The sequence below is a fragment of the Triturus cristatus genome, chromosome 10 (assembly GCF_964204655.1).
Source record: "Triturus cristatus chromosome 10, aTriCri1.1, whole genome shotgun sequence".
Taxonomy (NCBI): domain Eukaryota; kingdom Metazoa; phylum Chordata; class Amphibia; order Caudata; family Salamandridae; genus Triturus; species Triturus cristatus.
The window spans coordinates 504,083,595-504,108,924 of NC_140593.1; the positions used below are offsets into that span (position 1 = coordinate 504,083,595).

Sequence of the window (25,330 nt, forward strand, 5' to 3'; positions counted from 1 at the left end):
GACATACTTCAAAGAAACAACGCAAACCATAGAAAGTGTGTTTAGTCTAAGAGTTCGTGTGCTTCTTTAAGCATAAAACGTTTCAAAATAAATATATCTATTCGATTGCAGCATGCGCACTTTAAATTTGGTAGTGTTTGCTATTACACATCTTTTAGAGATCCTAACGTAAGTGTACGAAAATGCACAGGATGAACAAAAATCGTGTTGTGGTAGAGAATTGTCACCTTTATATAAGGGAATGGATTTTCCTTTTAATTGGCTGAATGTAGCTTTAAGAAAGGCAGTTTTTCGGTGACTATGTTAACCTTCCCTTAAGTCAATGCACTTAGTTTCAATGTCTCCCGCCACGTTCTTCAGTACGACAGTTCCCAAAACTAAGTAGAAAGGGGTTAGACAAGATATGCCAGGAGGAGTTACTCTATTTATGCCTGCTTTTATTTTCGAAAGGTGCACTGTTGGATGGATTACATGATTGAAAAGGCATGGGGTGCCGCAAGCGGACATTTAAATGCGTAAAGTGGAAAGGGCGTAATAGGTTTTGGAACAAAATAAACATAGTGTCCCTAACATCATCAGAGAGCATATCAGGGACAAAGTGGAAGCTTGCATACTTTTTTATAATAAAAAAAATAATGGGCCTACTTATGGCTCTACAAAACGTCTCTGGTTTTATTGTAATTTTGCCTTGAAAATGTAAGTCTTTGTCCGATTTATATATGTACATGTGTGAGTGTGTGTCGATTTACATATCCCGCAATAAACAGGCAGCTGCCATAGCCAGTTAAACAAAATGGATAAATTATCGTACTCATAATTGTAGAATATCCCTTCTCGCTGCTTTTATAGCTTGGCTGCTAAATTGTATAATATATAATAATGCGAGACTGTTATTGCTAAATTATACTGTTTCCATCAAGTACACCGCATTAATTGTAAAAATTGCACTGGCTTCCTTTTCATTTCTTCGCATTGTACTGTCTCCCAGAGTGCCACAAAATGGCATGGCTTAGACAAAAACAGAATGAAGAAGCGTAAGAAAAGAACCCCCAAGCAGCTTTACAAATGAGCGACAAAGCCAGCGCCTATTCACATCCCCACTCCAGGCAGGGTTTATTAAGAGCAGAGCAGGCCGCCTCAACCAATTGCTGTCAGCAGCATGTGGAGACATTGCCAAGGCAACCCCTGGAGGGGCCATGTGCGCCAGGCAGGTGCCCGGATATAAGGAAGAAGATGACGAGCGCCCCTCGTGCCGGCAGAGGCAGCCATCCCAGCAACGGACGGCGCGCTTCCGCCTTTCAGGGGCTCGTCCAATCAGCGACCTCGGACAGCGTGTGACGTCACCGCGCAGTCGACGCTCCCAGGAGAGGACCCGGCTAGGTTTGGCAGCAGAGCGTTTTCAGCATCATTTCAGAGCTGCAACATTGAGAAGGACCATCCCCGGCCTTTTGTCAACCTCCTCTCCCTGGCTTAGGTGGAAAAGCGCACCAGATATTCCAGCTGTTTTGAAAGAAGAAGGATTTAGAGGCAGGTTGTTTTTGTGGTCTGTGCCAGACGACACCCAAGGAAATACAATATAAACATTGTTGTAATCATTTTAGAAGGGCAACAATGACATCAGGTAAATTACCGACACATCTTTCTGCTTTGAGAAACAGCATAAGTGTGTTAGTCTGGTCCGGCGGGACGGTATGAGTGGCTAAGTAGCTTTTTTTTTCGTTTATGCGTGGCCAAATGTTTACATGTAGGGATATGTGTACCTGTTTTAGAATTGTGGGTGGTAATGTTCGTAGGAGCCATGCGTTTGCTTCCTTTTTTTTTATTATCGTGAAGAGATGTTTTTAAACTAGGGAAATCAATTATTAGAGAACTCGTCTAATTTAAAACTGACGCTTGTTCGTGTTTTGCACGTGTTTGTACGTTGCTCGTATTTAGTTTTGTGTAAATGTCAGTGTCGAATGTTAATAATATTTGTATTATTATTAGTGGAATAATAATAATAATTATTATTATTACTGTTAGTGAAATACTGTTGCTGTTAATAGCAGCATTGGTACAGTTATATGCGTGTGCACACCTATGTACGTATTTGTACAATTGTGAATATCATTAAAATGTTATATTTAGCTGCTTAGAAGTCGGCTTTAAACTGCAGTTCCTGTGTCTGTATGTGTACTCGTTTGACTACGTTTTAATACAATCGCCGACAGCTCCTGTTATCCGCATGTTCACACCATGTACGTAGGTGTGATTACATAAAATGTGTAACCATATTGTATTTATAACCGTCTGTGTGTGTGTATGGGTGCGCCCGAATGTAACATAGAGTATCAAGAATTTAGAAGTGCTTGTTTTTCAGCGAGTGTACGGTTTCTGATGTTTTCTTACGTTTCTAATAAAATAACTGTGGCTGTCCCCACATGTGGTGGTAGTACGGTCCAGTGTATGTGGAAGAATATTGCTGATTCTGTCACTTCCTCTGGTTTGGAAGATGGGGCCTTCCCAGATCCTATTTAAGTTAGATCTTTGTTGTAAAGTAGTGTTTCCTTGTGTCACTGCCACAGTTTGCAGGGAGCGGGCTTTAATTCACACCTTATACAAAGCTCTATGGAGCACGTTTGGGAACAGAGTCAGACTCGAATCTAGTACTTTTTATACACAGTCTAGCCACCGAACCCCCCACCTCCCCATCGGAAATGTCAGCTAGTGCTCCAACAGGATTAACATGATTTTTCAGGTAGTCTCTGCGTCGGTCACTCAGAGGGTATTTTCAGTGTGTGTGTATCGCTTGCAACTTTTCTGTTTCCCGTTGTGGGTCCGAAAACCAGTTTCCTTTCTTCGTTTTCCCGGGGCTTCGTTTTACGCGCCTTCTCGCGCTGTGTGTCAACCTGGGGGCAACTGGCAAGTACTAAACGCCGATTTAATGGCCTGATGTGCCAACCTTCTAACTCGAGGCCAGATACCTGCAAAGTTTATGCTGGCAGTCGATATTTAGCACGTCCGTTATTTTTATGCGTGGCTCAATCATTTCGTGACTATTATGTGCGCGCGCCGTCTGTGGCCGCTGAGGCGTCAGGTGATTTCAGAATGGTGGGCGGAGCTTAGCTCAGTCTGAGGAAGGGGGCCACTACCATAGTATATGTTTCACCTTTAAAAACATAGCAGCATACCTACACAGTACAACTACTAGGGAGTCCACTATCAGCCGACACTGTGCTGTGAATATATGTTTAGAATGCACGTGGTGTCCTTCGACAGGGGGTTTGGGGACTTGTAGGCATGTGGACTAGCTCAGGTCTATGAGACTGGTGCGGCCGCACAGGGCGGCGACTTGTGATGGGGGCGCAGACCTCAGGTAGGACGCCATGTTTAGCAGTAACTTATGATTGGAAGGATGAGGTCCCCCTTTGCCTAGTGGTATGGCGAGAATAAGAGGAGGCAGTCATGGGGAGTGGTGGCGCCAAAAATGATTGCTGCACCGGGCGCCACCAGCGCTAAAGTCGGCCCAGGACTACATGTGCCCTTTTTCTAGTTCGTCGCCGAAAAAGAACTAACAATCCGTCTCCCTCGAGGAACCATACATTTGCTTGAGCTTTAAGGCCAACCCGAACCCCATCCTCCCCCCAATCATGCCACACCTTTTTTTAATGCAATACAAGACAAATCTGTCAGAAATGTTCAACGGCATACTTACCATGTACAGTTTCATCTCGAACCAACTTTAAAGACGTTTATTTTGTATATACAGTTTATTGCAGATGTCACGTGGCCTGTTTTTAGGCGCTTCCCCTTTTAGTGGAGCATACCATCTGGGACAGTAGAGTAGACTATGTTCCCAAGATCACACAATTGTTGTCAATTATTTAAGAGTGTATACGATTCTCTGCCTCCTAGTTACACCTTTTCTTTTAATTTCTCATTTTGATTATTTTTGTTATTTAATTTTTTCAGTGTGAGCGAAACGTAAGACGATTCCCGTTTATTTTGCTTGGAAGCCCACCTGTCACCAGCGATATATTCATTTTCGTTATTGGTTTTATTTCAGTGTCCAATGTTGTCTGTTCGTTTTTTTTTTTTCCTTTTCTTTTTTGGCGGGTCAACTTTACTCTTTGTATACCACAATGGCCAGCAATATCTACTTTCAGAAGTAGGCATCAGAAAACCTAAAACTTGAATAGGGGCCCAAGGCGTGTCTTTTGAGTGTAACTGATGTATCTGCACTGCACATTGATTAGTTTCAGCAAGCACGACCCGTGGTCAAGATATATAAAAACGAGGAAATTATTACTTGTTCTTATTATTTTTTTACCAGCAAGCTTTTCATGATCGCATTCTGAGCTGAGATCGGAGCATAGTCTTGCATTCAGTTGTTACGTTCATTAAATGACCCGGTTGGAAGAGGGGGGGTTATCAATGTGGCATCGCATTTATGTGCTACTCTTTTAAAAAGAGCCCCCCATTTTATTTTTTATTTTCTGTGGTATGTTTTGTATACAGTGTTAGTGCAGCAGTGATATATATATATATATATATATAATTAATGTGTCCAGTGCCCTCTTAACGGTGGAGCCAGAGTCACCCCCACTCAACATTCATTGTTCCTCCCCCTCCCTCTTTAATGCTCCCTCCTACACATTCTCTCTCGCGCTCTCTTTCTCCCCCTAGTTTCGTGATGTAACGTTCCCAAGCAAGGCTCTGGAATGTAAGCACACAAGCTGAGTCTAAGCATCCATTTTGGATACCCCTCGGTGACTGGTGGGTGGTTTGCCATACACATCTCATAGTGGTGGGAGATGAAGGTGACAAGGTCTTGAGAGCTGTCAGCCATTGTTAGGACATTAGCCTCGCCGAAAAGCACGGTGCATTCTTGTGGGATTGTGGGGTCATCGTGGGACGGCCCTTGCGCCCCTTCCACAATATCGCCCCATGGCCTCGCTCTTTCTTCGTGCCCTGACTCAGATGGCGCCCAGTGAAATCCCTGTGACCTTTTGTGGCCTGGGCCCCTTCTCCGAGCCCACTGCCCAGTATGGCTCCTGAAAGCTACTCCAAAAGCCGCAGTTAACCTGTGGTGGAGGATGTGGTGACATCGTTCCAGGTGAAGCCATCCATTCGTGGCGTGGGTGAAAGGAAACAGCCCCTGGCCCCGGCAAGCAAATGCACCTGGTGTCTCTGTTCCCCAGAATATTAGGGGTAGAATACTGCCTGTAACATTCAGCCTCGCCTCAATGTGCTGTTCGCAGTGACAAATAGCTAATTTTCCAGCTGTGTCATTGTCTGGATGCCACTATCGATTGCGAAGCGCATGCGCCCCATCTCGGTTCGGAACGCGGCAAGGCGCAGGCTTCTTACCAATATATACAGCCCTGTCTTGAAATTGTGCCCCCTTGCTACATTTGCTGAAATCTGCCATACTGTGGGTGCCACAAGTGACTGCAAACAGTATGGCCCCCCGCCCAGATTGGAAAGGTTGTAAAATAAAATGACGTGTAGACAAAGTCTTTCCTCCCTCCCTTCTTTCTTCTCTTTCTCCTCTTTCTTTCCCTTTTCTCTCTCATACCTCTTTCACCTGGCTCGTGTCTCTTTCTGTCTTCTTTCCCTCTTTCTTTCCTCTTTCCTTCTTTTCTTTCACCTTTCTTTCTTTTTTCTCTCATGCCTTTCTTTCACCTTTCTCGTGCCTTTCTTTCTTTATTTCTTTTTCTTTATCTTTCTTTCCCTCTCTCCCCCTTAATTCCTCTGGTGTGTGTGCAGATTGTGGCCTCATTCATTTAATGAATCACATGATTGCTTTGACACCGGTGTTAACTCCAAAATCATTCCTCGCTTCTTAATTCAGAAAGCTCCGATGAGCACGCTTGTTGGCAATGAGCGCGAGTTTATTGATTTTTTCCAAATTGTGGGCATATGTTGAGTTTATTTAAAACCATGGACTGACTCCTATCTGCCAGCTCTTACATAATCGTCAGATTGAGTATCTCCCGTGCTTTTATTTCTTCCAATGAGGCATAGACCCCTCCTATATTAAGTTGCCAACTTCAGGTATTATACACACCAGCAGCGGCTTGTCAGATTTTAATGAGCGTTGTCTGCCCTGGTCCGTCCAGCACCTGGTTGCTAAATATACATTCAAGATGTGCCCCTTTCTTGTGGAAATCCCTTTCTACTGCCTGCATCTCCCCGGCCCCCTTTAGAACGGCATATTTGCAAGTACAATTTCATCCCCACAGAGGAACAATAGGTTTCAGGCGCACAAAGGCCCTCTCCCACCCTGCATCCGAGCACAATGTCTCCCGGCCCGATGATAGCTTCTGAAAAGAATGCGCCAGGCACCGAATTAATACGCGATTATTTCTGCTTGACTCGTTTCATAGATTCCGCTCTCGCTTCCAAATCCCAAACTATTGTCTCCAAGAAAGTTGAAGGCGGGTTCCATCAAACGCTGCTTCCGCCTGTTGTTTGCTTGCACGTTAGTGATTTGTGGTGTTAAAGAAAAAGGTCGTAGGACGACGTGTGTTATTAGACAAATGCAGCTCGAACACGACGAATGCAAAGCAATGAAAAATTGGCTCTGAAAATTCAGATTCGGGAGTCTAAGGTGCACGAGAGATCTCGCGATTTTAGGATGAATGGGCACGTTATATATAGTGACGTTATGACCCGTTTCAAAAACATTAACTGGCTTGTGCGGAACCAATCTGGACATACGAGGGTTTTTAGCGTGAATGATTTATACAAAAAGCACAACTAGGCGAGCGCAATGCTTAATTTGTGCCGGTGTTTGCAGGTGGTGACCACCGGCATTCATCCCTGGGGACCAGCCGGGCTGTTGTTCATCAACAGACGTTGGTCCAGAAAAGAGAGGGAGAAAGGCAGCAAAGGGGCAAAGAAGGGGGGGATATAGGGAAAGTGGCAGAGAGAGTTAAAGTAGAAAAGTTTAAAAAAAACAAGATTGAGATAAAGGCCGGAAGTGTGGGGTGATGGAAGAAAGTATTGAGGAGGAAGCAACTCTAGACGGCGTTGGTGTTCGGCGTCCCCAGAATCCAACGACACCAGCCCAGAGGTTCGGCAGAAACGTTGGACCGCCCCACCTATGTACTTTTATTTTTTTAATTAAACACCGGCGAATTGTCACCTGCCCTACCCCTCCGCTCACGCGCTCCGTGTTGTAGTTTTCATACCCGCCGTAAATAGTCGTGGCGGAGGATTGCAGCAGACTAAAGGTCACGGTTCGACTGCCATATGGGGTGGTCAGCTTGCCGCTTTGGTGTGGATGCCCCTCAGCTTGCCACATGCTTGCGGGCTGGGACGATTCCTGGGAGTTTCGCTGAGGCCGAGCGCCGTCGCCCCCAAATGACGCTCAGGGCCGGCTTTAGCACTGGTGGCGCCCGGTGCGACAATCATTTTTGGCGCCCCCGCACCCTTATGACTGCCTTCTCGAATTCTATCACTACCACCAGGCAAAAGTGCTCCTCATCTCTCCAATCATAAGTTATTCCTAAACACAGCGCCCCCCTAAGGTCAGCGCCCCCTCCACAGGTCAGCGCCCAGTGCGGCCGCACCATCCGCACTGCCCTAAAGCCTGCCCTGATGACGCCCATTGTGTAGCCGCGCGCTGCTACAGATTTGTAATGAGCGATACCCGACATTGTATCATTTACAATGGTTACACTTTTTTTTACTGGTATACGGACAAAGTTCGGGTATATGTTGGCGCCGCTACACACACACAGTGCACTGCCACACCGCGTGCATGGATATATGAGCACTTGGAAGTGTGAAAAATATTTTTATACAATACACCCCAGTGCATTTTTATAATAGATCCAAGTGAAAAATCATGACGTGTTGACCATCGTGCATGTGTTAGAGAGAGAGCCTGCGAAGAGCGTAAGAACGAGCGAGCGAGAGAGAGAGAGAGAGGGGGATATTCAAGAGTGGCGGCAGAGCCAAGAAGTGAGAGAAGTGCGGCAAAGAAAGAGAGTTGGGTGGGCGTGTCCGTTTGTGTGCGTGTTCGTTTGTGTGTCAGTCTGTGTATTTGTGTATGTGTGCGTGATGTGAACTTGGTTAAGGTACGCAGGCTTTTGTTTGTGAGCTACATGCGTTTGCGTGATGTGTGTGCGTATTTGTGTGTGCGCGCGCGAGCGCATGTGTTGTGTGTTGTGTGTCTGCATGCGTGTATACGCCCTTGCTGTGTTTGCTACATGCACCTCCCTCCCACTATATTGTGTTGAGTTTGAACCTGGGTAATCAAAATATTTCCTATAAAAATAAAAAGTGCGGTTCCGTTGTCCCCTCTGGACGATGCCTTATTGTTTTCCTGAATTGGGACAGTAGTCTGGGCTGCACCAATCAAGTGAGGCGCAGCCACGTTCGCTGGGTTTTTCCATCTAAGAAGTTCGGGCTTTACCATAAGGAAATACTGTGAGACATAGTTTGGGATCGCACAAATTCAACAAAAGTTATGTTTCATATAATATTTGTTATGCATTGTCAAGCTGTACTCTTTCACTTGTGTAAAAGGTGGCAGAGGGGTTGCACATGTCGGATTTATAAAAATGCTCCCAAAAAATGGATTTCGCCCCGCGATTGACAGGCTGCCTCTAATTCGAGCGCGAGGCCTCGCTGCAGAGTCCCTTGTAAAACCGCGGGTGTGGGGAGCTGGTGACTGAAGGCTGTGACGGGGCAGCACGTGCGGGACTTGGGGGGCACGTTTGTAAAACCGCCCGGTGCCCAGACGGATTGTGACATTTGATCAGATTATCTGGCTAGTATCGAGCCAATAACGCGCATTTAATAATTCGCGTAATGTGATAGGAAGGACGTTTATACAGGTAACAAACAACGTGACACGCAGAGTTGTTTATTGTTATTATCTAGTAATAAGCCCGACTTGTGTCAAATAAAAGGTGCGTTTTCCTTTTCGTAAGAGTAAACCGCACATGTGCTGTACTTATCTCCTCTTGGAATTAAGTGGGACTGTATATTTATATGCACTGCTCGCATATGCTGTTTTCAGTAAACATAAACCCTGAAAGTGACCTTTACATCCGAATCACGTGTAAAATCAGACCGTTGGGTTTTCTTTACTATTCTTGAAAACGATTAAATGTGCCTGTTTGGTATTAAAAACTAGACAAACCGCATTATATTGGAAATATGGTTACCGCTGCCTCGTATTTCTCATCCTTTCCACTTTATAAGATTACACCTTTTATTACGACACTTATATTCCACAATGGTTCACATTGGAGAATTGCGTTTTCGAGAGTACCAGCCGCACGGAGGCCTGATTGGCTAAGATCTTCACGGGTCAAAGGTCGAGGTTGCCCGGAGCATCTCTGGTTTGCAGCAGGAGGCAAGGCGAGATGACCCGGTTCAAACCTTGGAAGCTGCGGGTACCACCTGCCTTATGCAGAGGTGACCTTTGCGAAATAAGCCACAGGCCCAGTGCCTCTGTGAACCATTATACAGGCGTCTTAATGTGTGCCTTGAAAGGTAATGTGTGACCAAGGCTCTAATATGTACATAGATGGGATGAAGTGACCAGTGGGTCAAACCTAATAATGAACTACTGAGGCTAGGGGGTGTCATTTACAACTGACACTTATGTTCATATGAACCACCATCTCTTGATCACATATAGTATGCTTCCTGTAAAGACTCTACAGCCTTATCTTGATTCTTGGGACCCTGCCAACACATAATTCCCCCCCCCCCCTCCCCCCCCCCGATCGGAGCAACCTAAAACTTCTATGACTCATTTTCTGGCAGTTCAAGCCTGCATGGGGTTATGTAGTGATTATACATTACATTTTCAGAAATTGGGTCACTTCAAAACAGTTGTAATATGTCTTGGGTGGATCTCAAGATCCTTACACAGACACTGTGTACTAAGTCAAAGAGCCTGAGCTATAGCTAAGCCGGGAGAAGAGAGGCTGAGATGTAGAAATAAAGGTGGTATGGAGAGAAAATGAGTTCTCCATGAGTCTCCTTGGAGGATAGCGCCCTAGGCAGCTGCCCAGTTTACCATTGCCTGAAAACGTCTCGGCGTCCTTCTGTGCATGCAAACGTTAACTGAAACAATTAATTTCTGCTCCGAGGAAATGCATATTTGGCCGAATCCTCTTTTTCAAAAATTATCTGGGGGTGTTGACTTTTTTTTATTACTATGTTACCCTCCTAAAAAAAAAGTTTGTTAGTACTAATATAAGTGGGAGAATAACCTTCTGGCCGAGTTGTAGCTATTGTTGAGTTGAATCGGTTTCTCCGTTCGGAAAGTAGGTGGTTCTCACTGTGTTCAAAAACACCCTATTGAGAGAAGTATTTCTTTCATTTCCATCTTCATCCCTGCATTCTGTGTTCCTTCTAATGATGTGTTCCTATCTGCAGTCATAGCTGTTACCTTTAATACCTTTCTGTTTTTTCTGGTCCTCCTCGCTACCACGGGCGCTTAGGGACCATACAGATAGGGTGGATGCGCGCTTCAAAAGCTTAATACTTGAAACAGGGTAATGTAACGCACCTTCATAGAGTCTCTTTCAACATCTTTTCATCTCAGACCCAGTGACGTAGCCAGTGAGTCATGGCGCCCTAGTGCGAAGGAAGAAAATTGTCCTCCTGGATAAGGTTAGAATTGCAAACTACATCAGTTATTAGGGTTCAGTTGACCGTTCGGGCCTCTAGGCCCCGGTGCCACTGCACCTGCTGCACCCCTGAAAGCTACGCCCTAGCTTAGATAGTATCCTGACATTAAGTAATATAATAGTGTTTTGTCTCATTCTTTTCTTGTGAGTTTTTCAGTCCTGTACATACAGGCGCTATGGCCTTGGAACCCGAAATAAGACCCATTTAAGAAATATGTAAAGGAGTGAGTTCACTTTCGAAAACAGCTTGTGCCCCTTGCATCCGAATATGTGGGTGACATTTCTAACTCTTGAAAGCTTATGGCCTTACTATCAGCCACATAAATTATATTATCGTTTTTATTCAAAGTAAAGTTTACTGTCTGGTTTTCATAAAATATCTCAGCAAATTGCATGTTTCTTGACACCAGTTCCCCGCGCCAATGGCTTACGTCACAAGGTAGTGGGAGATTTTTGAATTAACCATGGAAGTGCTGACTGGCTTCTGAATCCCTCGCAGCATGGTAGATGTTCACGAGTGGGCTGCGTGCGGGGAGGGGTGGGGGGACTATACATGGGGGTCTATGAAAGGAGCAAAATGATGGCACAGCGCGTTAGTTCTTGAGAACAGGCAGGTCCCTTCTACCTTGACAAGAACAGGCAGTTTGCACTCGAAAAGCCACCAGCTGCGCAATAAAATATCCCTCTGTCAGAAACCTGCACACGTATTATTCGACTGACACTCCGACTTGCAACTCTGTCCATGAAATGGGAGATACACGACGTTCAGGACGGTCATGTATCAGTGGCTGTAGAAGACAGGAATGGGGCAGCATTTGACTTGCAAAAGAGTGACACATTGTGACCTGTTGATTCCCTCCATCCCACAGTGCTAGTTCAAGAGAGGTGGCAGAGCTGGTCGGCTCTACCGGCGTGCTGAACTGTTCAGGAAATAGGTTCGAGGTAACGGGAAGCGAGGCTAAGTTAAGTTTCTTCCGGGTCACCAGTGACATCATTGGCTATCGAACAGCAGTGGGATCTGCTCGTGACGTGGATGCTCCTGGTGTGTGTACGGCACACCCTAGTGTGCCCGTGTGTTACATTCTTGAGTCTCCAGTCCACACCCACTCGCAAAGGTTTCACCATAATCCTTTGTTCACTGCCGCACCCCAGTAAATGTGTCGCCTCTAATTTCACACTGGTTTATATACTTTTTAGGGGGTGGGTGTGTGTGTTACATCCTTTTGTGTACGTGTTACATACTTGTTTCCCCACATCCACTCCTTGGGTTTACCTGGAAGCCATTGTTCCCTGCTACACCATAGTAAAAGTGTCAACTCTATTTTCATTGTGGTTACATACAGTGCTTGAAATGGAAAAATAGAAGTGCCGGTACTCTGTATCAGAGTACCTACTTGTTTCTAAGAAGTGCCGGTACTCTCCAATTAAAAGTAGCCCGTCTCTGCTGAGAAGTGCAGGTGCTCTCCCTCTCAAAATAGAAAAGTGCTGGTACTCAGTATCGGACCATTTAAAGCATTGGTTATATACTTCTTAGGGGGTTCGTGCGTGCCTGTGTGTGTACGTTTGTGTTACATCCTTTTGTGTCCGTGTGTTACATCCTTGTTTCTCCACACCCACTCCGGTAGTTTACCAGAAATCAATTGTTCATTGCAACACCCTAGTAAAAGTGTCACCTCTATTTTCACAGTGGTTATATACTTTTTAGGAGGTGCGTGCGTACGTGTATGTTACATCCTTTTGTCTCCTTGTGTTACATCTCTTGTTTCTTCGCTACACCCACTGCGGGGGTTTACCTGGAATCCATTGTTGACTGCCACACCCTAGTAAAAGTGTCACGTTTCTTTTCACACTGGTTCTGTACATTTTAGGGGGCGGGGTGGGTGTATGTGTGCTACTCTTGTGTGCCCGAGTGTTACATCCTTGTGTCTCCACGCACCCGCCGACCGTTTACCGGTAATCTTTTATTCGCTGCAGCCCCCCCCCCCCAGTAAAAGTGCCGCCTCTATTTTCACACTGATTTTACATCTTAAAAGATAGACCATCGCGGTCTGCCGAAATTCACTACAGAAGCGCTTTATTGTGAGTCGGAGGTCCCGGTAGCGCGTGTTGTCTCGGCAGAGTAAATGTGTTTCCACGTGATAGGTTTTTTTTCTTCCTTTGCCACCTTCTTGCACATTACTGAAGTGAGTAAAGTCTAGCGCGAAGAACACTCCCGTTTCAGAGCGTCAGAAAGGTGCGTGTGAGAGAGGTGCTCAATACCCCTGTCCACTACCATCAGTGTGTTGTTGTGTACAGACTGTCAAGCGTGATACCAAAGACTTCCTGGCGTGTTATTTTACCGTTATGGGTTTTAATGTCCACCGAGGAAGGCTGTAAATCACTTTAAGACACTCTTCATAATAAAGGACTTGTGAAAGCAGTCGGGCAGCATTTGATGTTTATTTTTAATGTGGATAGCTACTAGTCCCGAATTTAGGAATCCACATTGGAAGAACAACATAGCTGTCTGTTTTTTATCACGTTGCACTGCATCATGCGTTTTTGTGACATTGTTTATCTGTTTCAGCAGATCAGTTAACGCCCAAAAAGCTATACGTTGGAACTTACCTATTGACTGTAAACATTTTATAGCTGTAGACTATAAATAATTTAAACGACCTCTTGACCCACGCGTATACCCCAACATTAAAACCGATTACGTAATAATTCGAAGATTTGGTCTGAATTTTATGGTGTGTGTTCTTGCTCTGTTCTTTCGAAAATGAAATATCTATTGTATGCCATTACATTGAAAATGTGCCTGATTTGGACAGGCCTCATACTTTGGAACTGCATTTAGTTTGGCATCCAATGAAAATCTATAATTATGTCTGCTCTCATATATACTGAGTAGTATTTTTATTAAACAGTGGGAGTTACTGTAATGCGACTGATTGTGTGTGTATAACTCATATGGTATGTCATATGTGTGTGTGGTGTCTATCTATCTATCTATCTATCTATCTATCTATCTATCTATCTATCTATCTATCTATCTATCTATCTATCTATCTATCTATCTATCTATCTATCTATCTATCTATCTATCTATCTATCTATCTATCTATCTATCTATCTATCTATCTATCTATCTATCTATCTATCTATCCTTTGCACGAAGTTGTGGTCCCTATCCGTTGTTTGCCTACGAAACAAACGCGCAATCGAAGCGGAGTGCTTGGATATATAGATATATATTTGTGTATCTTATCCTGGCTATTGTAGTAATATTGAATATTGACGAGTGTAGTATACAAGCAACCGAAGCTTGGGGGCAATACTTCAGTTGCCCCTTTTAAGTATTGCCCGTGTGTGTATACACACATGCCATCCTGCGTACCATACATGAGTTATACACACACACTCAGCAACCGGCGCTTGGGGACAGTACTTAAAAAAGGGTGGTAGAGAAGTGTAATATACGCACATACTTAAAAGGGAACCGGAGCTGTGTATTGTCCCCTTTTAAGTATTTCCCCCATGCTTCGGTTGCTGGTATAATACACTCGTTAATATTCAATATTACTGCAATATCCAGGATGAGATACACAAATGCACACATATATATATGCCCCCCATGTCCCCCTGTGGTAGGGGACATTGGGAGGGGGAGCATGGGCGTCATTCGTGAAATCCGAAGGCACCAGGGGGTTGGAAGCAGATGCTGTAGTTCAGAAACTAATCATAGCGACATCGCCTGACACTGATTAGATGCAACACTAAATTACTGCGCATCAGACTAATGTCAGGGAGTGCAGGCTTCTGGTAAACAAGCCCCCCAACTCTTTGGGGCATTATCATTTTTCAAAAAATCCCCCCCATCCCCACCACACCCATTTAAATGGAGATTCCGACCTTTCACCCGGAGCCTATAGACTGCTCCCCTTTTCGAGCGAAATGCTAATACCAGATAATAAGTTAACGTCAGCCCCCTTACTGAGACTGGCACCATCTTGCCGTTACGCTTCTTGTTAGCTTTAACTTGTTCTGACCTCGCTCGCTTCGACCGTGGAGGGGGTGTTAATGCGGGGAGCGCAAATAGGAAACTCTCGTTCCCCGGCAAAAAGATTTTCGTAGGTCTGTTGGATGACCGCTAAAATGGCCGACCGAGGATAGCTAGGCGTGGCTAATCGAGCGCCGAGGCGGAGTCAGAGTGAGGATAGAAGGGTGAAGCACCATTCGACTGTGCGCGTTTCCTTCACCTAGGGTGCGATGTGGGAGTTTTCAAGGCATGCACCTGCCTCTAGACCCGAGTCCCCGATGTCTGCTTCCTCCTTTTCAGTGAACATAGTGATTTAGGGAATCAATAATTTCACTTAGGATTGCCACCTTACTCAGTGGAAAATAAGAACCATTTCTACATTTGGTGATGTTCTGGAAGAGGCAAGGGGTGGTAGTTAAATGTGGTTTGTGTAAAATAATTAGTATTTCCACCACCACAAGTCTGCCTCTGTTAGTTTTAAAATCATTTAGGAATGCTTTTGGCGTCATTTATATTTGTTTGTTTAAAATAAATTCATATCAAGGTGTAAAAATGACGATTTTCGATGATTTATCTGTCCTGCCATGGAAGTATTGTCCAGGTCAGCTGGCAACCCTTTCTACATGTCAGACTAAACGCTTTTGTCCACAAGGGTCCAGTGGGCCTTTCCGGTGATCTGTGGGCCAAAATGTTACATCATGAAGTTTAAATATGGAGGCTTGACTCAGGCAAACATTTGAGACCAGAGTTGAGGGAGAGCTGGAATAGTGTTGGGAAGATGTGGTTCCCAATCGGCTTGACTTAAATTGGAGGACATGTTAAGCAGTGTCACTTATGTAAAATTGTTTTCTGACTGACCTAACTTGATGGCCCTATATTAGAAAGTTGTATAATTGGAGAATTCATTGGAGTTAGATGTGAACATAGATAGCCACTAATAACAGGCTAGAGTAAAAGTTCATTGGAATCAATGTGAGGGTTTATTTTTCTATTGGAATACACAAAAAAATGAATATTTTAGAAGGATCTCAAAAGAAAAGGGTATATTTGTTTAGAAACGTGAGGGAAATTAACTGTGATGTAAATATGTAAGTAATATGACTGTATTTATTCATTCAGCTGTGTGAATTTGGCATCGAATGCATCTTTTAGCTTATTATGGTGCTCAAATGACACTGTTGAGGGACTTCAAAGCCATTCTTTCCCCTACGGGCTATTTTGCACCTCCCAGCCATTAAAAAAAACCCTGTTTTTTATCTCTTTCATAAAATTGAAGTAAATCACAAGGCTCGTCTTACTATGCATATAAAGGAAGCACATTGCTATTTATAATTATTTGTATTTGTAGATTACCCAAGTTGGTCTGTGACGAATATTTATTTCCAGTTCTGGCTTTGTTGCTAGCTGAAATACAAGTAGTAGAATACAAAGGAAGGGCTAGGCTGACTAGCCATACCAGACAGCTGAGTATTCTAACTTCTATTAGTACTGTATCCCAGATAGTTCATTTGTGTGCGGTTGAGCATTTCTAGTGGCACTATAAACCATGAGGCTGAAGAAGTGATTCGTGACCCACTGGAGGCTTCACTCCTCATAATCCATGGCTTCGCTCCACATTCTATGATGGTGAAAAATACGTAGTGTGTGTGTGTGTGTGTGTGTGTGTGTGTGTGTGTGTGTGTATAGAGAGAGAGAGAGAGAGAGAGAGAGAGAATTACGTGCATTACGGATAACTGCTGCGTAATATGGGCCAATATTGCTTTCAAATGGTTCTGGTAACATTTATAAACCACAAGGTTCAAGTCCACATCGTTTATAAATGTCACCTAAGGCCCGAAATGTTGGTCAATGTTTTGAGAAATGTGTGTTTTTGATGGGGCTAATGTGCCAGCATTTGAGGTGTGTTTTATGCAACATTGTGTATTATTATAAGGCATATTTTAAATGTAACGCACATTGCAAGGAATATAAAAGCATATTTTAAAACGTGCTTTTCATTTGTAATACATTGGCACTAAAGAATTTTTAAACAACATAGGTAAAGAAAGAAAATAAAGTGCAATGTGGGACTTTGTTGACAGGGTTTTTGTGTTTGCTGTGGTACTTTCATACACTGGGGAGGAATAATTGGTAGATTCTAGCATCAAGAATGGGCCTGCAAGGATGAGCTTGTCAAGTTTAAGCTCTGAAAGAACCCCTGTTACTGTGGGAGCATTTTTTTACTAGCATTGAAAGAAAGAAGAGATGTTGTGTATAACATTTTAACTTCTTTACGAAAGCTGAATAGCCTGCAAATTAATTCCGGACCTTGAATCACAGAAAATGTTTCACAGTTATGTGTTTGTCTGTATGCATATATAATGTATATATATAATATGTACATATATTTATCTAGACAGATTGAAAATACATTATATAATGTATTCAATAAATAACATATCACACTTCACACATGCGCATAAATGGTTCACCATATGGGGTTCGTTCAAGTATATTTAATTTTACAAGCATTATGTAACCCAAACCAGAATGCAGTGGGTTAAATTTGTGCAGCAAGATAAAATCACATTGTGATTGTAAAATGAGTTGTTGCCCTGTTCAAAGTCGTTGTAAAAGGCAATTTGTGAGACAATATAGTGGGCCCGATTCACAAAAGCATTTATGAATTAATATCTTTGGCTTTTGGGAATAAAGGTGTAAAGGTGTGTTTATTAGTAAAGATGCCTCAAATAACGTGCTATTGGCATACTGTTATTTCACTGGTATGCATAAATATATATGTTGAAGCACAGAGTGCAAAATGCTCTTTTTGAACGTTGATGACTGTAGGAATAACCAATGACTCACTAGAGTCACTAGAGGGGACGTCTGTATTTGGTCACGCTTGCCCTCCTCTCTTCCAAAAATTGTAATAAATAGCATATAACATTTGCCACTGGAATTATGCAGCAGAGGAGCACCAAATTAGGCGGGAGGGTTAAATTAAATTAGGCAGCAAGAAAAGACAAATTATGCTGCATAATGCAGCAAATTTGTGGCATTTTTAAATAGTATTACTTCATTATTTTGTAATTTTTACACATGATAATACTGTCCGGAAAGTCGTTCTTCTCTTTAAAACCAGTTTAATTACCAAATACATAACTAAGCGACTGAACGATGACCAGTTAACCTTTGCAAAGAGTAAGGCAAAGACAAGATACTTGACCTTTGTACTATAGTAATAAAAGATTCAATCTGCTTTTTTACTACTACAATTGGCCCAAATAAAATATTCTGTTTGAAAATATATCCGTCTGTAAGGAATATTTGGTCAATATTAAAAAATAATATACAAATAAGATCACTTCCAGCTTATTGTTATGACATAGGTTAGAATTATAAGAAATAGGAACATTATCATCTTTGAGTCTGTAAATATGGCGCACACATCTGTAATAAAAAAAAAACTTCAATTAAAAGAGAAGTAAAGGAGCACTGCCATAAATGAAGTTAGAATTCACCCCTCTGAAAAAACAGGAAAAGCTGTAAATATAATCTTCAAATCTGTAGTGCAGGAGCATTTGTTTTAATAATATCCTAAACTTTGCCACCAGGACCCTTTATGATCTTCCCCAAAGCACCAACCCTCTATCAGCTGAGAATTAAGATTTCTGCATATGACTGGTCTTGGTCACCAAAGCCGTAAACAGCTCATCTCTGGACTACCTGTTCTTAATCCTGTGCAGATACGACCATCTCAAAGCAGACACTCAGGACACGGTCATCTTCTGGTAACGCCAAACTTCAGTACGAACCTTCAAGATTTAGGCCTTATTTCCTGAGACCTCCTCACTAAATGTTTTTTCCTGTCAGCATTATCTATCTCTTTGCCAACCTCCTTCAAGACTGCTCCCAGCACCCATCTTGTCTCAGGTGAATCTTAACCACCAGCTGCCCATCATCCTCTCATTCTCGCTGGATCGGGCCCTGTAATTATGCTCATGAAACATTAGTTTTTAGTGTCATGTCTATGTTGAACATCAATCACCCATCAATCCAGTCACTTCCTCTAAGTGGCCCACCATGACAACTCTTTATGCACCAAGTAACTTGGCACATCTTTATGCACCAAGTAACTTGGCACATACAGCATTTCTTGTGGAATGCTTTAATTGGTCTTGCTTCAATAAGTAAATAAATGTGAGGTAGTAGCAGAGCTCTAGAGGAGATTGAGGAAAGGATATAGAATCATTAGATTACACGTAAAGTGTCATCTGGGGATATGTACGGGGATATTACAAGTATATGTAAAGGTTGATTGACGCTTATTCTCTGTCCAGACATATTGGACTACATAAGTGCCAGATCAGATAGTCTGGAATGTGTGTTAGGCCCCTAAATGTGGACTGAATGCTTGGATCTCTCTCATAGTGAGTGAACTTCATGTCTTCAGGGACCGACTAAGACCTTTAGAGGCCCTAAGCACGTAAAAGATTTTGGTGCCTCCATATAGATTTAATTCAAAATATAAACAAACGTAAAATAAAATTTTATTTTTCGAAATGAAACTAAACTTACTGTAAGACGGAAAATTATGTTTATTTTTGTATACTTCCACTTTATTTATAGTTTCAGCTGCACCGTTTGCTGTTTTGCACCACATGGTCCATGGTAAATCCGGCAATGGAAAATTTCAGTGGTTCCCCCTTTCCTGGATTCTCTAAACACATGCTTATTTTGCTTAATGGTTAATCGAGCTCTGCGTGTCTTTCATGCACATTATGCAGTAGGATCATTTTTGGTGCCGCTGGTGCTGAAGCTGTGAAATTAGAACTCACAATCCAGACTTGTGAAGCACCCTAGGTGCTCCAGATAGTCAGGGATGTGTGTTAAGCCCTAAATGTGGACTGAATGCTTGGATCTCTATCATAGTGAGTGAACTTCATGTCTTCAGGGACCAATTAAGACCTTTGAAGGCCCTAAGCACGTAAAGGATGTTGGTGCCCTGATATAGATTTAATTCAAAATATAAACAATAACTGTAAAATAAAATGTTATTTTTTGAAATGAAACTAAACTTACTGTAAGACAGAAAAGAATGTTTATTTTTGTATACTTCCACTTTATTTATAGGTTCAGCTGCACCGTTTGCAGTTTGCACCATATGGTCCATGGTAAATCCGGCAATGGAAAATTTCAGTGGTTCCCCCTTTCCTGGATGCTCTAATTTTACTTAATGGTTAATCCATCTCTGCGTGTCTTCCATGCACATTATGCAGTGGTCCTGAAGCTGGGAAATTAGAACTCACCACCCAAACTTGTGAAGCACCCTAAGTGCCCCCTCCTCCTCTTCTCCCAACGAGCTCTTTCGCTCTCCACTTCTCCTACCCTCTCTTTTTCTCTCCACCCCCTGGGTCTTGCTGAGCCCAACAGCCATCCTCCTACACCTCTTATCCAAGGCACAAAGACAGGAGAACCTAGGGGCTGTATTGAACCTGCTGCATTTCCATTAACTCGGCCCCAGCTCACGCTAATCCACCGCCACCAATGGAAGGGGACTAATTAATGGCAAGCTTTTACAGTCAAGACCAGCGATAATTGCTTTGGTGGCCCCTTTGTGTAAGCAGGCTGGAAAATGGACCAGGCCTGACAGAAGAGTGGCCGCGCGCACTCGCAAGACTGGAGGAAATTAAAGAATGGGCCCGCTGAAAGCAGGAGCACAAAATTACTAATAGAGAAGAGATAATGAATAGGGAGTCCGAGGCATTCATGGGGAAAAATCCATTTTGTTACCACGTGAAATGAGGTGGTGGAAAAAAAAGGAGTGGGCTAATTGTTCTAATCTAGTAGCAGCCAGGACTGAAGCAGGACGTGCTTTTCAATTCATTTTCTTGGTAATTGTTAAAAAGGGAGCGGCTGCCAAATGAGGCTTTGCTGCCCAGGCCTTTTCATTTTTCCACGTTTCGTTTTTAATTGTTGCTAATATGTCTTATAATTAAACTAATGAGAGCGAATGGTGTTGCATCGTGTAGCACATGGGGACAAATAAAAATGCTGGTTGTGGATTATGTCATATGTACACCCCCCAACCCCACAAAAATGAAAAGACGAGGGAGGGATGAGATGTACAAAAGACACACTTCGAAATTTCCAGTTACATTTAAATAGTTAAGCCTTTTACAAGATTGATAGGTACCTAGGCAATAAAAATACAATTATTTTGACAAAAACACCGAGCAGTTACCGAAACAGCTCATCCATGCGCGTGAATGTGTGTCTATGTGTGTGAGATGCATAACTGTTAACTGTGTTAAATGGTCTTACATTGCCATTGGGTGTTCTGCTGATATCATAAACCATTAGGACAAAGGCTGAGAGGTTTGTAAATGTCACCAGAACCCAAACATGGCAATATACGATCATGTTACATGTTGTAGCTTTTATGTACTTTTACTGTGAACCTTTTGGTTCAGCTAGCACCAAGAGGTGCTTTTTTTTCAAATAGGCGCATATTTATTGCAAATATTAAGTGAAATACTGGATTGCACCATTTGCTTGTCAATAGTAAAGCAAATAGAAAAATATTTAAATACGCATTTAAAAATGTAGGATTTCAAAAAAACATTTGAGCTTTTTTTACATAAACTATAGAAGTGGGAGAATTATGTAGCTTTTGCTTCCAAGACCCTCTGATTTCAATGAGAATGCTCAGGGTTTTTCTTTTTACTTAAAGAGAGTCTGGTTATCTAACCGTGCTATCAGGCTTAGAGAGCAATTATCTGCATTTCACAGAAAATATGTAATTTTCGTAAAGGGGAAATATTTCACAAGTATGAAATCATCCCTGTGAAGTATGACTTTTGAAACGACTCTTATCTGTGAAATAAAAGCTGCCAAACACGTATATCATGTTCCATGACCGTGACACAGATGTGTCTAGTGGAAAAATGCTATTTGTTACCATTGTTGAATAGAGAGACTTCAAGACGCATAGGGTGTAGACTCATTGCTCAAGAGACTCATGTCTCTTCTGTGGTGAAACTAGCATGTTACTTTTGGTGGCTGTATCTACTTGGTTTTTGCAGAGTGTTTTTTTTTATGTGTGCAATATATAAACAAAGGTCTGTAACCAGAACCTGAGGTGAAGAAATACAATGAGAACGAATTCCGTTGCAAAGGCCTTGTGAGGCAAGTTGTTTCATGTGGGTAACACAGGTCTTATTTGAAATCTGGCGTTGGGTTGTAGTTTTGTAATTACATAGATTTCCACCTCTGCACTGTAGTAATACCATTTGAATGTATCCATATAAGGATCCCTGTTCTAAATGGCATGTGTTTAGCGAAGAGTCCACCAACCCCTGATACTTACCGTATTTTAATGCTCCAGCCCTGATGACTTGTGTTTCTTAAGAGAGGGCGTGCAAGATGTCATCTCTGCCAATGGTGGAAGAGTCCACCAACCCCTGATACTTATCGTATTTTAATGCTCCAGCCCTGATGACTTGTGTTTCTTAAGAGAGGGCGTGCAAGATGTCATCTCTGCCAATGGTGGGGGGTGGGTAAGGGGGGGTCAAATGTCTAGGGACACTTAAGAAGGGTTGGAGTGATTAGGGTCTGGGTGCATTCTGGAGTGAGCCACAATTCATCAAGAGAGGGGATGCAGCCCTAGTTAAAAAGATGATGGAAGAGAAGGCCAATAGATGCCGGGATCACTTATCCTAAGCCTCAGAAGGGAGTTTAACAAGTGCCTTTCTCCTCCTAAAATCAGTGTGCAAGGCTGAGGAATTCCTGGATTTTATCCAACCTGTTTGGGCTCGATCCCTTTATCTCCAATTTAGGTATGGGTCACTTCCTTTAGCAGCCTTTACCGCTAGTTGGAGAAAGATGAACCAGGGATCTAAATATTGTTTTTATTGCACAAACCTACGGGAAAGCAAGGATCATCTTTGGTTTTTCTGCCCCCTTTATGCAAAACCCAGGTTCAAATGGAATGTGCCAGTTGTGAAGTATATTGAACCTACCCACTAAAGGAGAAGCATACAGGGTATGCAAAAGTGAAACCCCTTCGATTGTGGTTGTTTCCAAATTTCACCAGAGAGCTTGGCTAATCAGATGCAAATGTTCGACATTCTATGAAATTATGGTCAAATGTCTTTAGCTGACTTTAACTGGTGGTGGTTGTTCGCATTTCTGTACATAGCCAGGGCATTTGGATGTACCGTGGCAACTATTTTATGGAACCACGTGCTTCTCGCATGTTTTTAACTTGACTTTTAACTAATGAAGCGACTTTTTATTTCATGAATTTAGATTTCAAAACGTGATTAGCTATTTATTGCTTGTACTTGATTTATAATGTTTTTATGCTTGGATTTTTTGATGATGAAACAAAATGTTTCGAACTATCTAATAAATGAAATGAAATACACCTGCAGTAGTTAAAGGGGCAATGTCTCTTGCTTGCTCCTGGGCTCATGGCATCCCTGCTACGATACTGTCTGGAAGCCAGTATTTCCCAATGTGACTGGTCTAAAATGCTTAATAACGCACAGTGAACAAAATTGAACCAATTCCATGTGACGCTCCTATTTTTCGTTGTGATATTCCACGTATTAAGACAGCATGGGAGGATGGGTCGTCGCCTGTCTCTTCTACCTCCTTCCCCATCTAGCCTTTTCCTGGTTCTGTTCACATCTCCCTCTAAAAGCCTGTTCTCTTTTGGTCCCCACAGAAAAGCAAGCTGCAATTCCTGCCTCGCCACTCAGAGGAGGACTCCACCAAGTTCTTCTTCCTCACGCTGCTCTCCATCGCCTGCATAATCGGCGTCCTCACGGGATCAGGGGTCATCTACTGCCTGCGCCACCGTTCTCATCACAAGCTCAAGGAGAAGCTGTCCTCCCTGGGCACAGATGCCAGCGCGGATGTCAGCGCAGCCTACCAGGTAAGAGGGGAGACTGGGGCTGTGTGGGTAAAGTAGCAACATAACCAGCGCTTCCTAACACCCACGCCATGGCAGGACAGTGTATGTGCATGTGTGTGACGCAGATTGCTGACAAGCTCACTGCGTTTTTAACTGTTGAACCGAGGAAACACGATTTGATCTGTGTTGGTCCAAGCCTTAAATACAGCCCAGGTCTGAGTTTTGATCTGTGTTGGTCCAAGCCTTGAATACAGCCCAGATCTGAGTTTTGATTGATGTTGGTCCAAGCCTCGGATACAGCCCAGGTCTGAGTGTTGATCTGTGTTGGTCCAAGTCTTGAATACAGCCCAGGTCTGAGTTTTGATCTGTGTTGGTCCAAGCCTCGAATACAGCCCAGGTATGAGTTTTGATCTGTGTTGGTCCAAGCCTCGAATACAGCCCAGGTCTGAGTTTTGATCTGTGTTGGTCCAAGCCTTGAATACAGCCCAGGTCTGAGTTTTGATTGATGTTGGTCCAAGCCTCGGATACAGCCCAGGTCTGAGTTTTGATCTGTGTTGGTCCAAGCCTTGAATACAGCCCAGGTCTGAGTTTTGATCTGTGTTGGTTCAATTCTTGAGTACAGACCAGGTCTGAGTTTTGATCTGTGTTGGTCCAAGTCTTGAATACAGCCCAGGTCTGAGTTTTGATCAGTGTTGGTCCAAGCCTTGAATACAGCCCAGGTATGAGTTTTGATCTGTGTTGGTCCAAGCCTCGAATACAGCCCAGGTCTGAGTTTTGATCTGTGTTGGTCCAAGCCTTGAATACAGCCCAGGTCTGAGTTTTGATCTGTGTTGGTTCAATTATTGAGTACAGCCCAGGTCTGAGTTTTGATCTGTGTTGGTCCAAGCCTTGAATACAGCCCAGGTAGGAATTTTGATCTGTGATGGTTTTAGCCTTGAATACTGCCCAGGTCTGCGTTTTCATCTGTGTTTTAATCGGCGTTAGTCCAATTCTTGAATACAGTCCAGGTCTGAGTTTAGATCTGTGTTGGTCCAATTCTTGAATAACGCCAGGGCTGATCTTTTGATCTGTGTTGGTCCAAGCCTCGAATACAGCCCAGGTCTGAGTTTTGATCTGTGTTGGTCCAAGCCTTGAATACAGCCCAGGTCTGAGTTTTGATCTGTGTTGGTCCAAACCTTTGAATACAGCCCAGGTCTGAGTTTTGATCTGTGTTGGTTCAATTATTGAGTACAGACCGGGTCTGAGTTTTGATCTGTGTTGGTTCAATTCTTGTATACAGCTCAGGTCTGAGTTTTGATCTGTGTTGGTCCAAGCCTTGAATACAGCCCAGGTTTGAGTTTTGATCTGTGTTTGTCCAAGCCTTGAATGCAGCCCAGATCTGAGTTTTGATTGATGTTGGTCCAAGCCTCGGATACAGCCCAGGTCTGAGTTTTGATCTGTGTTGGTCCAAGTCTTGAATACAGCCCAGGTCTGAGTTTTGATCTGTGTTGGTCCAAGCCTTGAATACAGCCCAGGTTTGAGTTTTGATCTGTGTTGGTTCAATTATTGAGTACAGACCGGGTCTGAGTTTTGATCTGTTTTGGTTCAATTATTGAGTACAGACCGGGTCTGAGTTTTGATCTGTGTTGGTTCAATTCTTGTATACAGCTCAGGTCTGAGTTTTGATCTGTGTTGGTCCAAGCCTTGAATGCAGCCCAGATCTGAGTTTTGATTGATGTTGGTCCAAGCCTTGAATACAGCCCAGGTCTGAGTTTTGATCTGTGTTTG

At 43.1% G+C, this 25,330-nt stretch overlaps 1 protein-coding gene across 1 annotated transcript in view; it reads left to right on the top strand.

Annotated features, from left to right (window-relative positions):
• Positions 1-25,330, top strand: part of PTPRN2 (protein tyrosine phosphatase receptor type N2) — a 2,166,812-nt gene that overhangs the window by 1,904,552 nt on the left and 236,930 nt on the right. Inside the window, exon 13 of the mRNA XM_085631955.1 lies at positions 23,375-23,584. Within this exon, the coding sequence (XP_085488081.1) occupies positions 23,375-23,584 (210 nt within the window). The remainder of the gene's footprint in view (positions 1-23,374; positions 23,585-25,330) is intronic.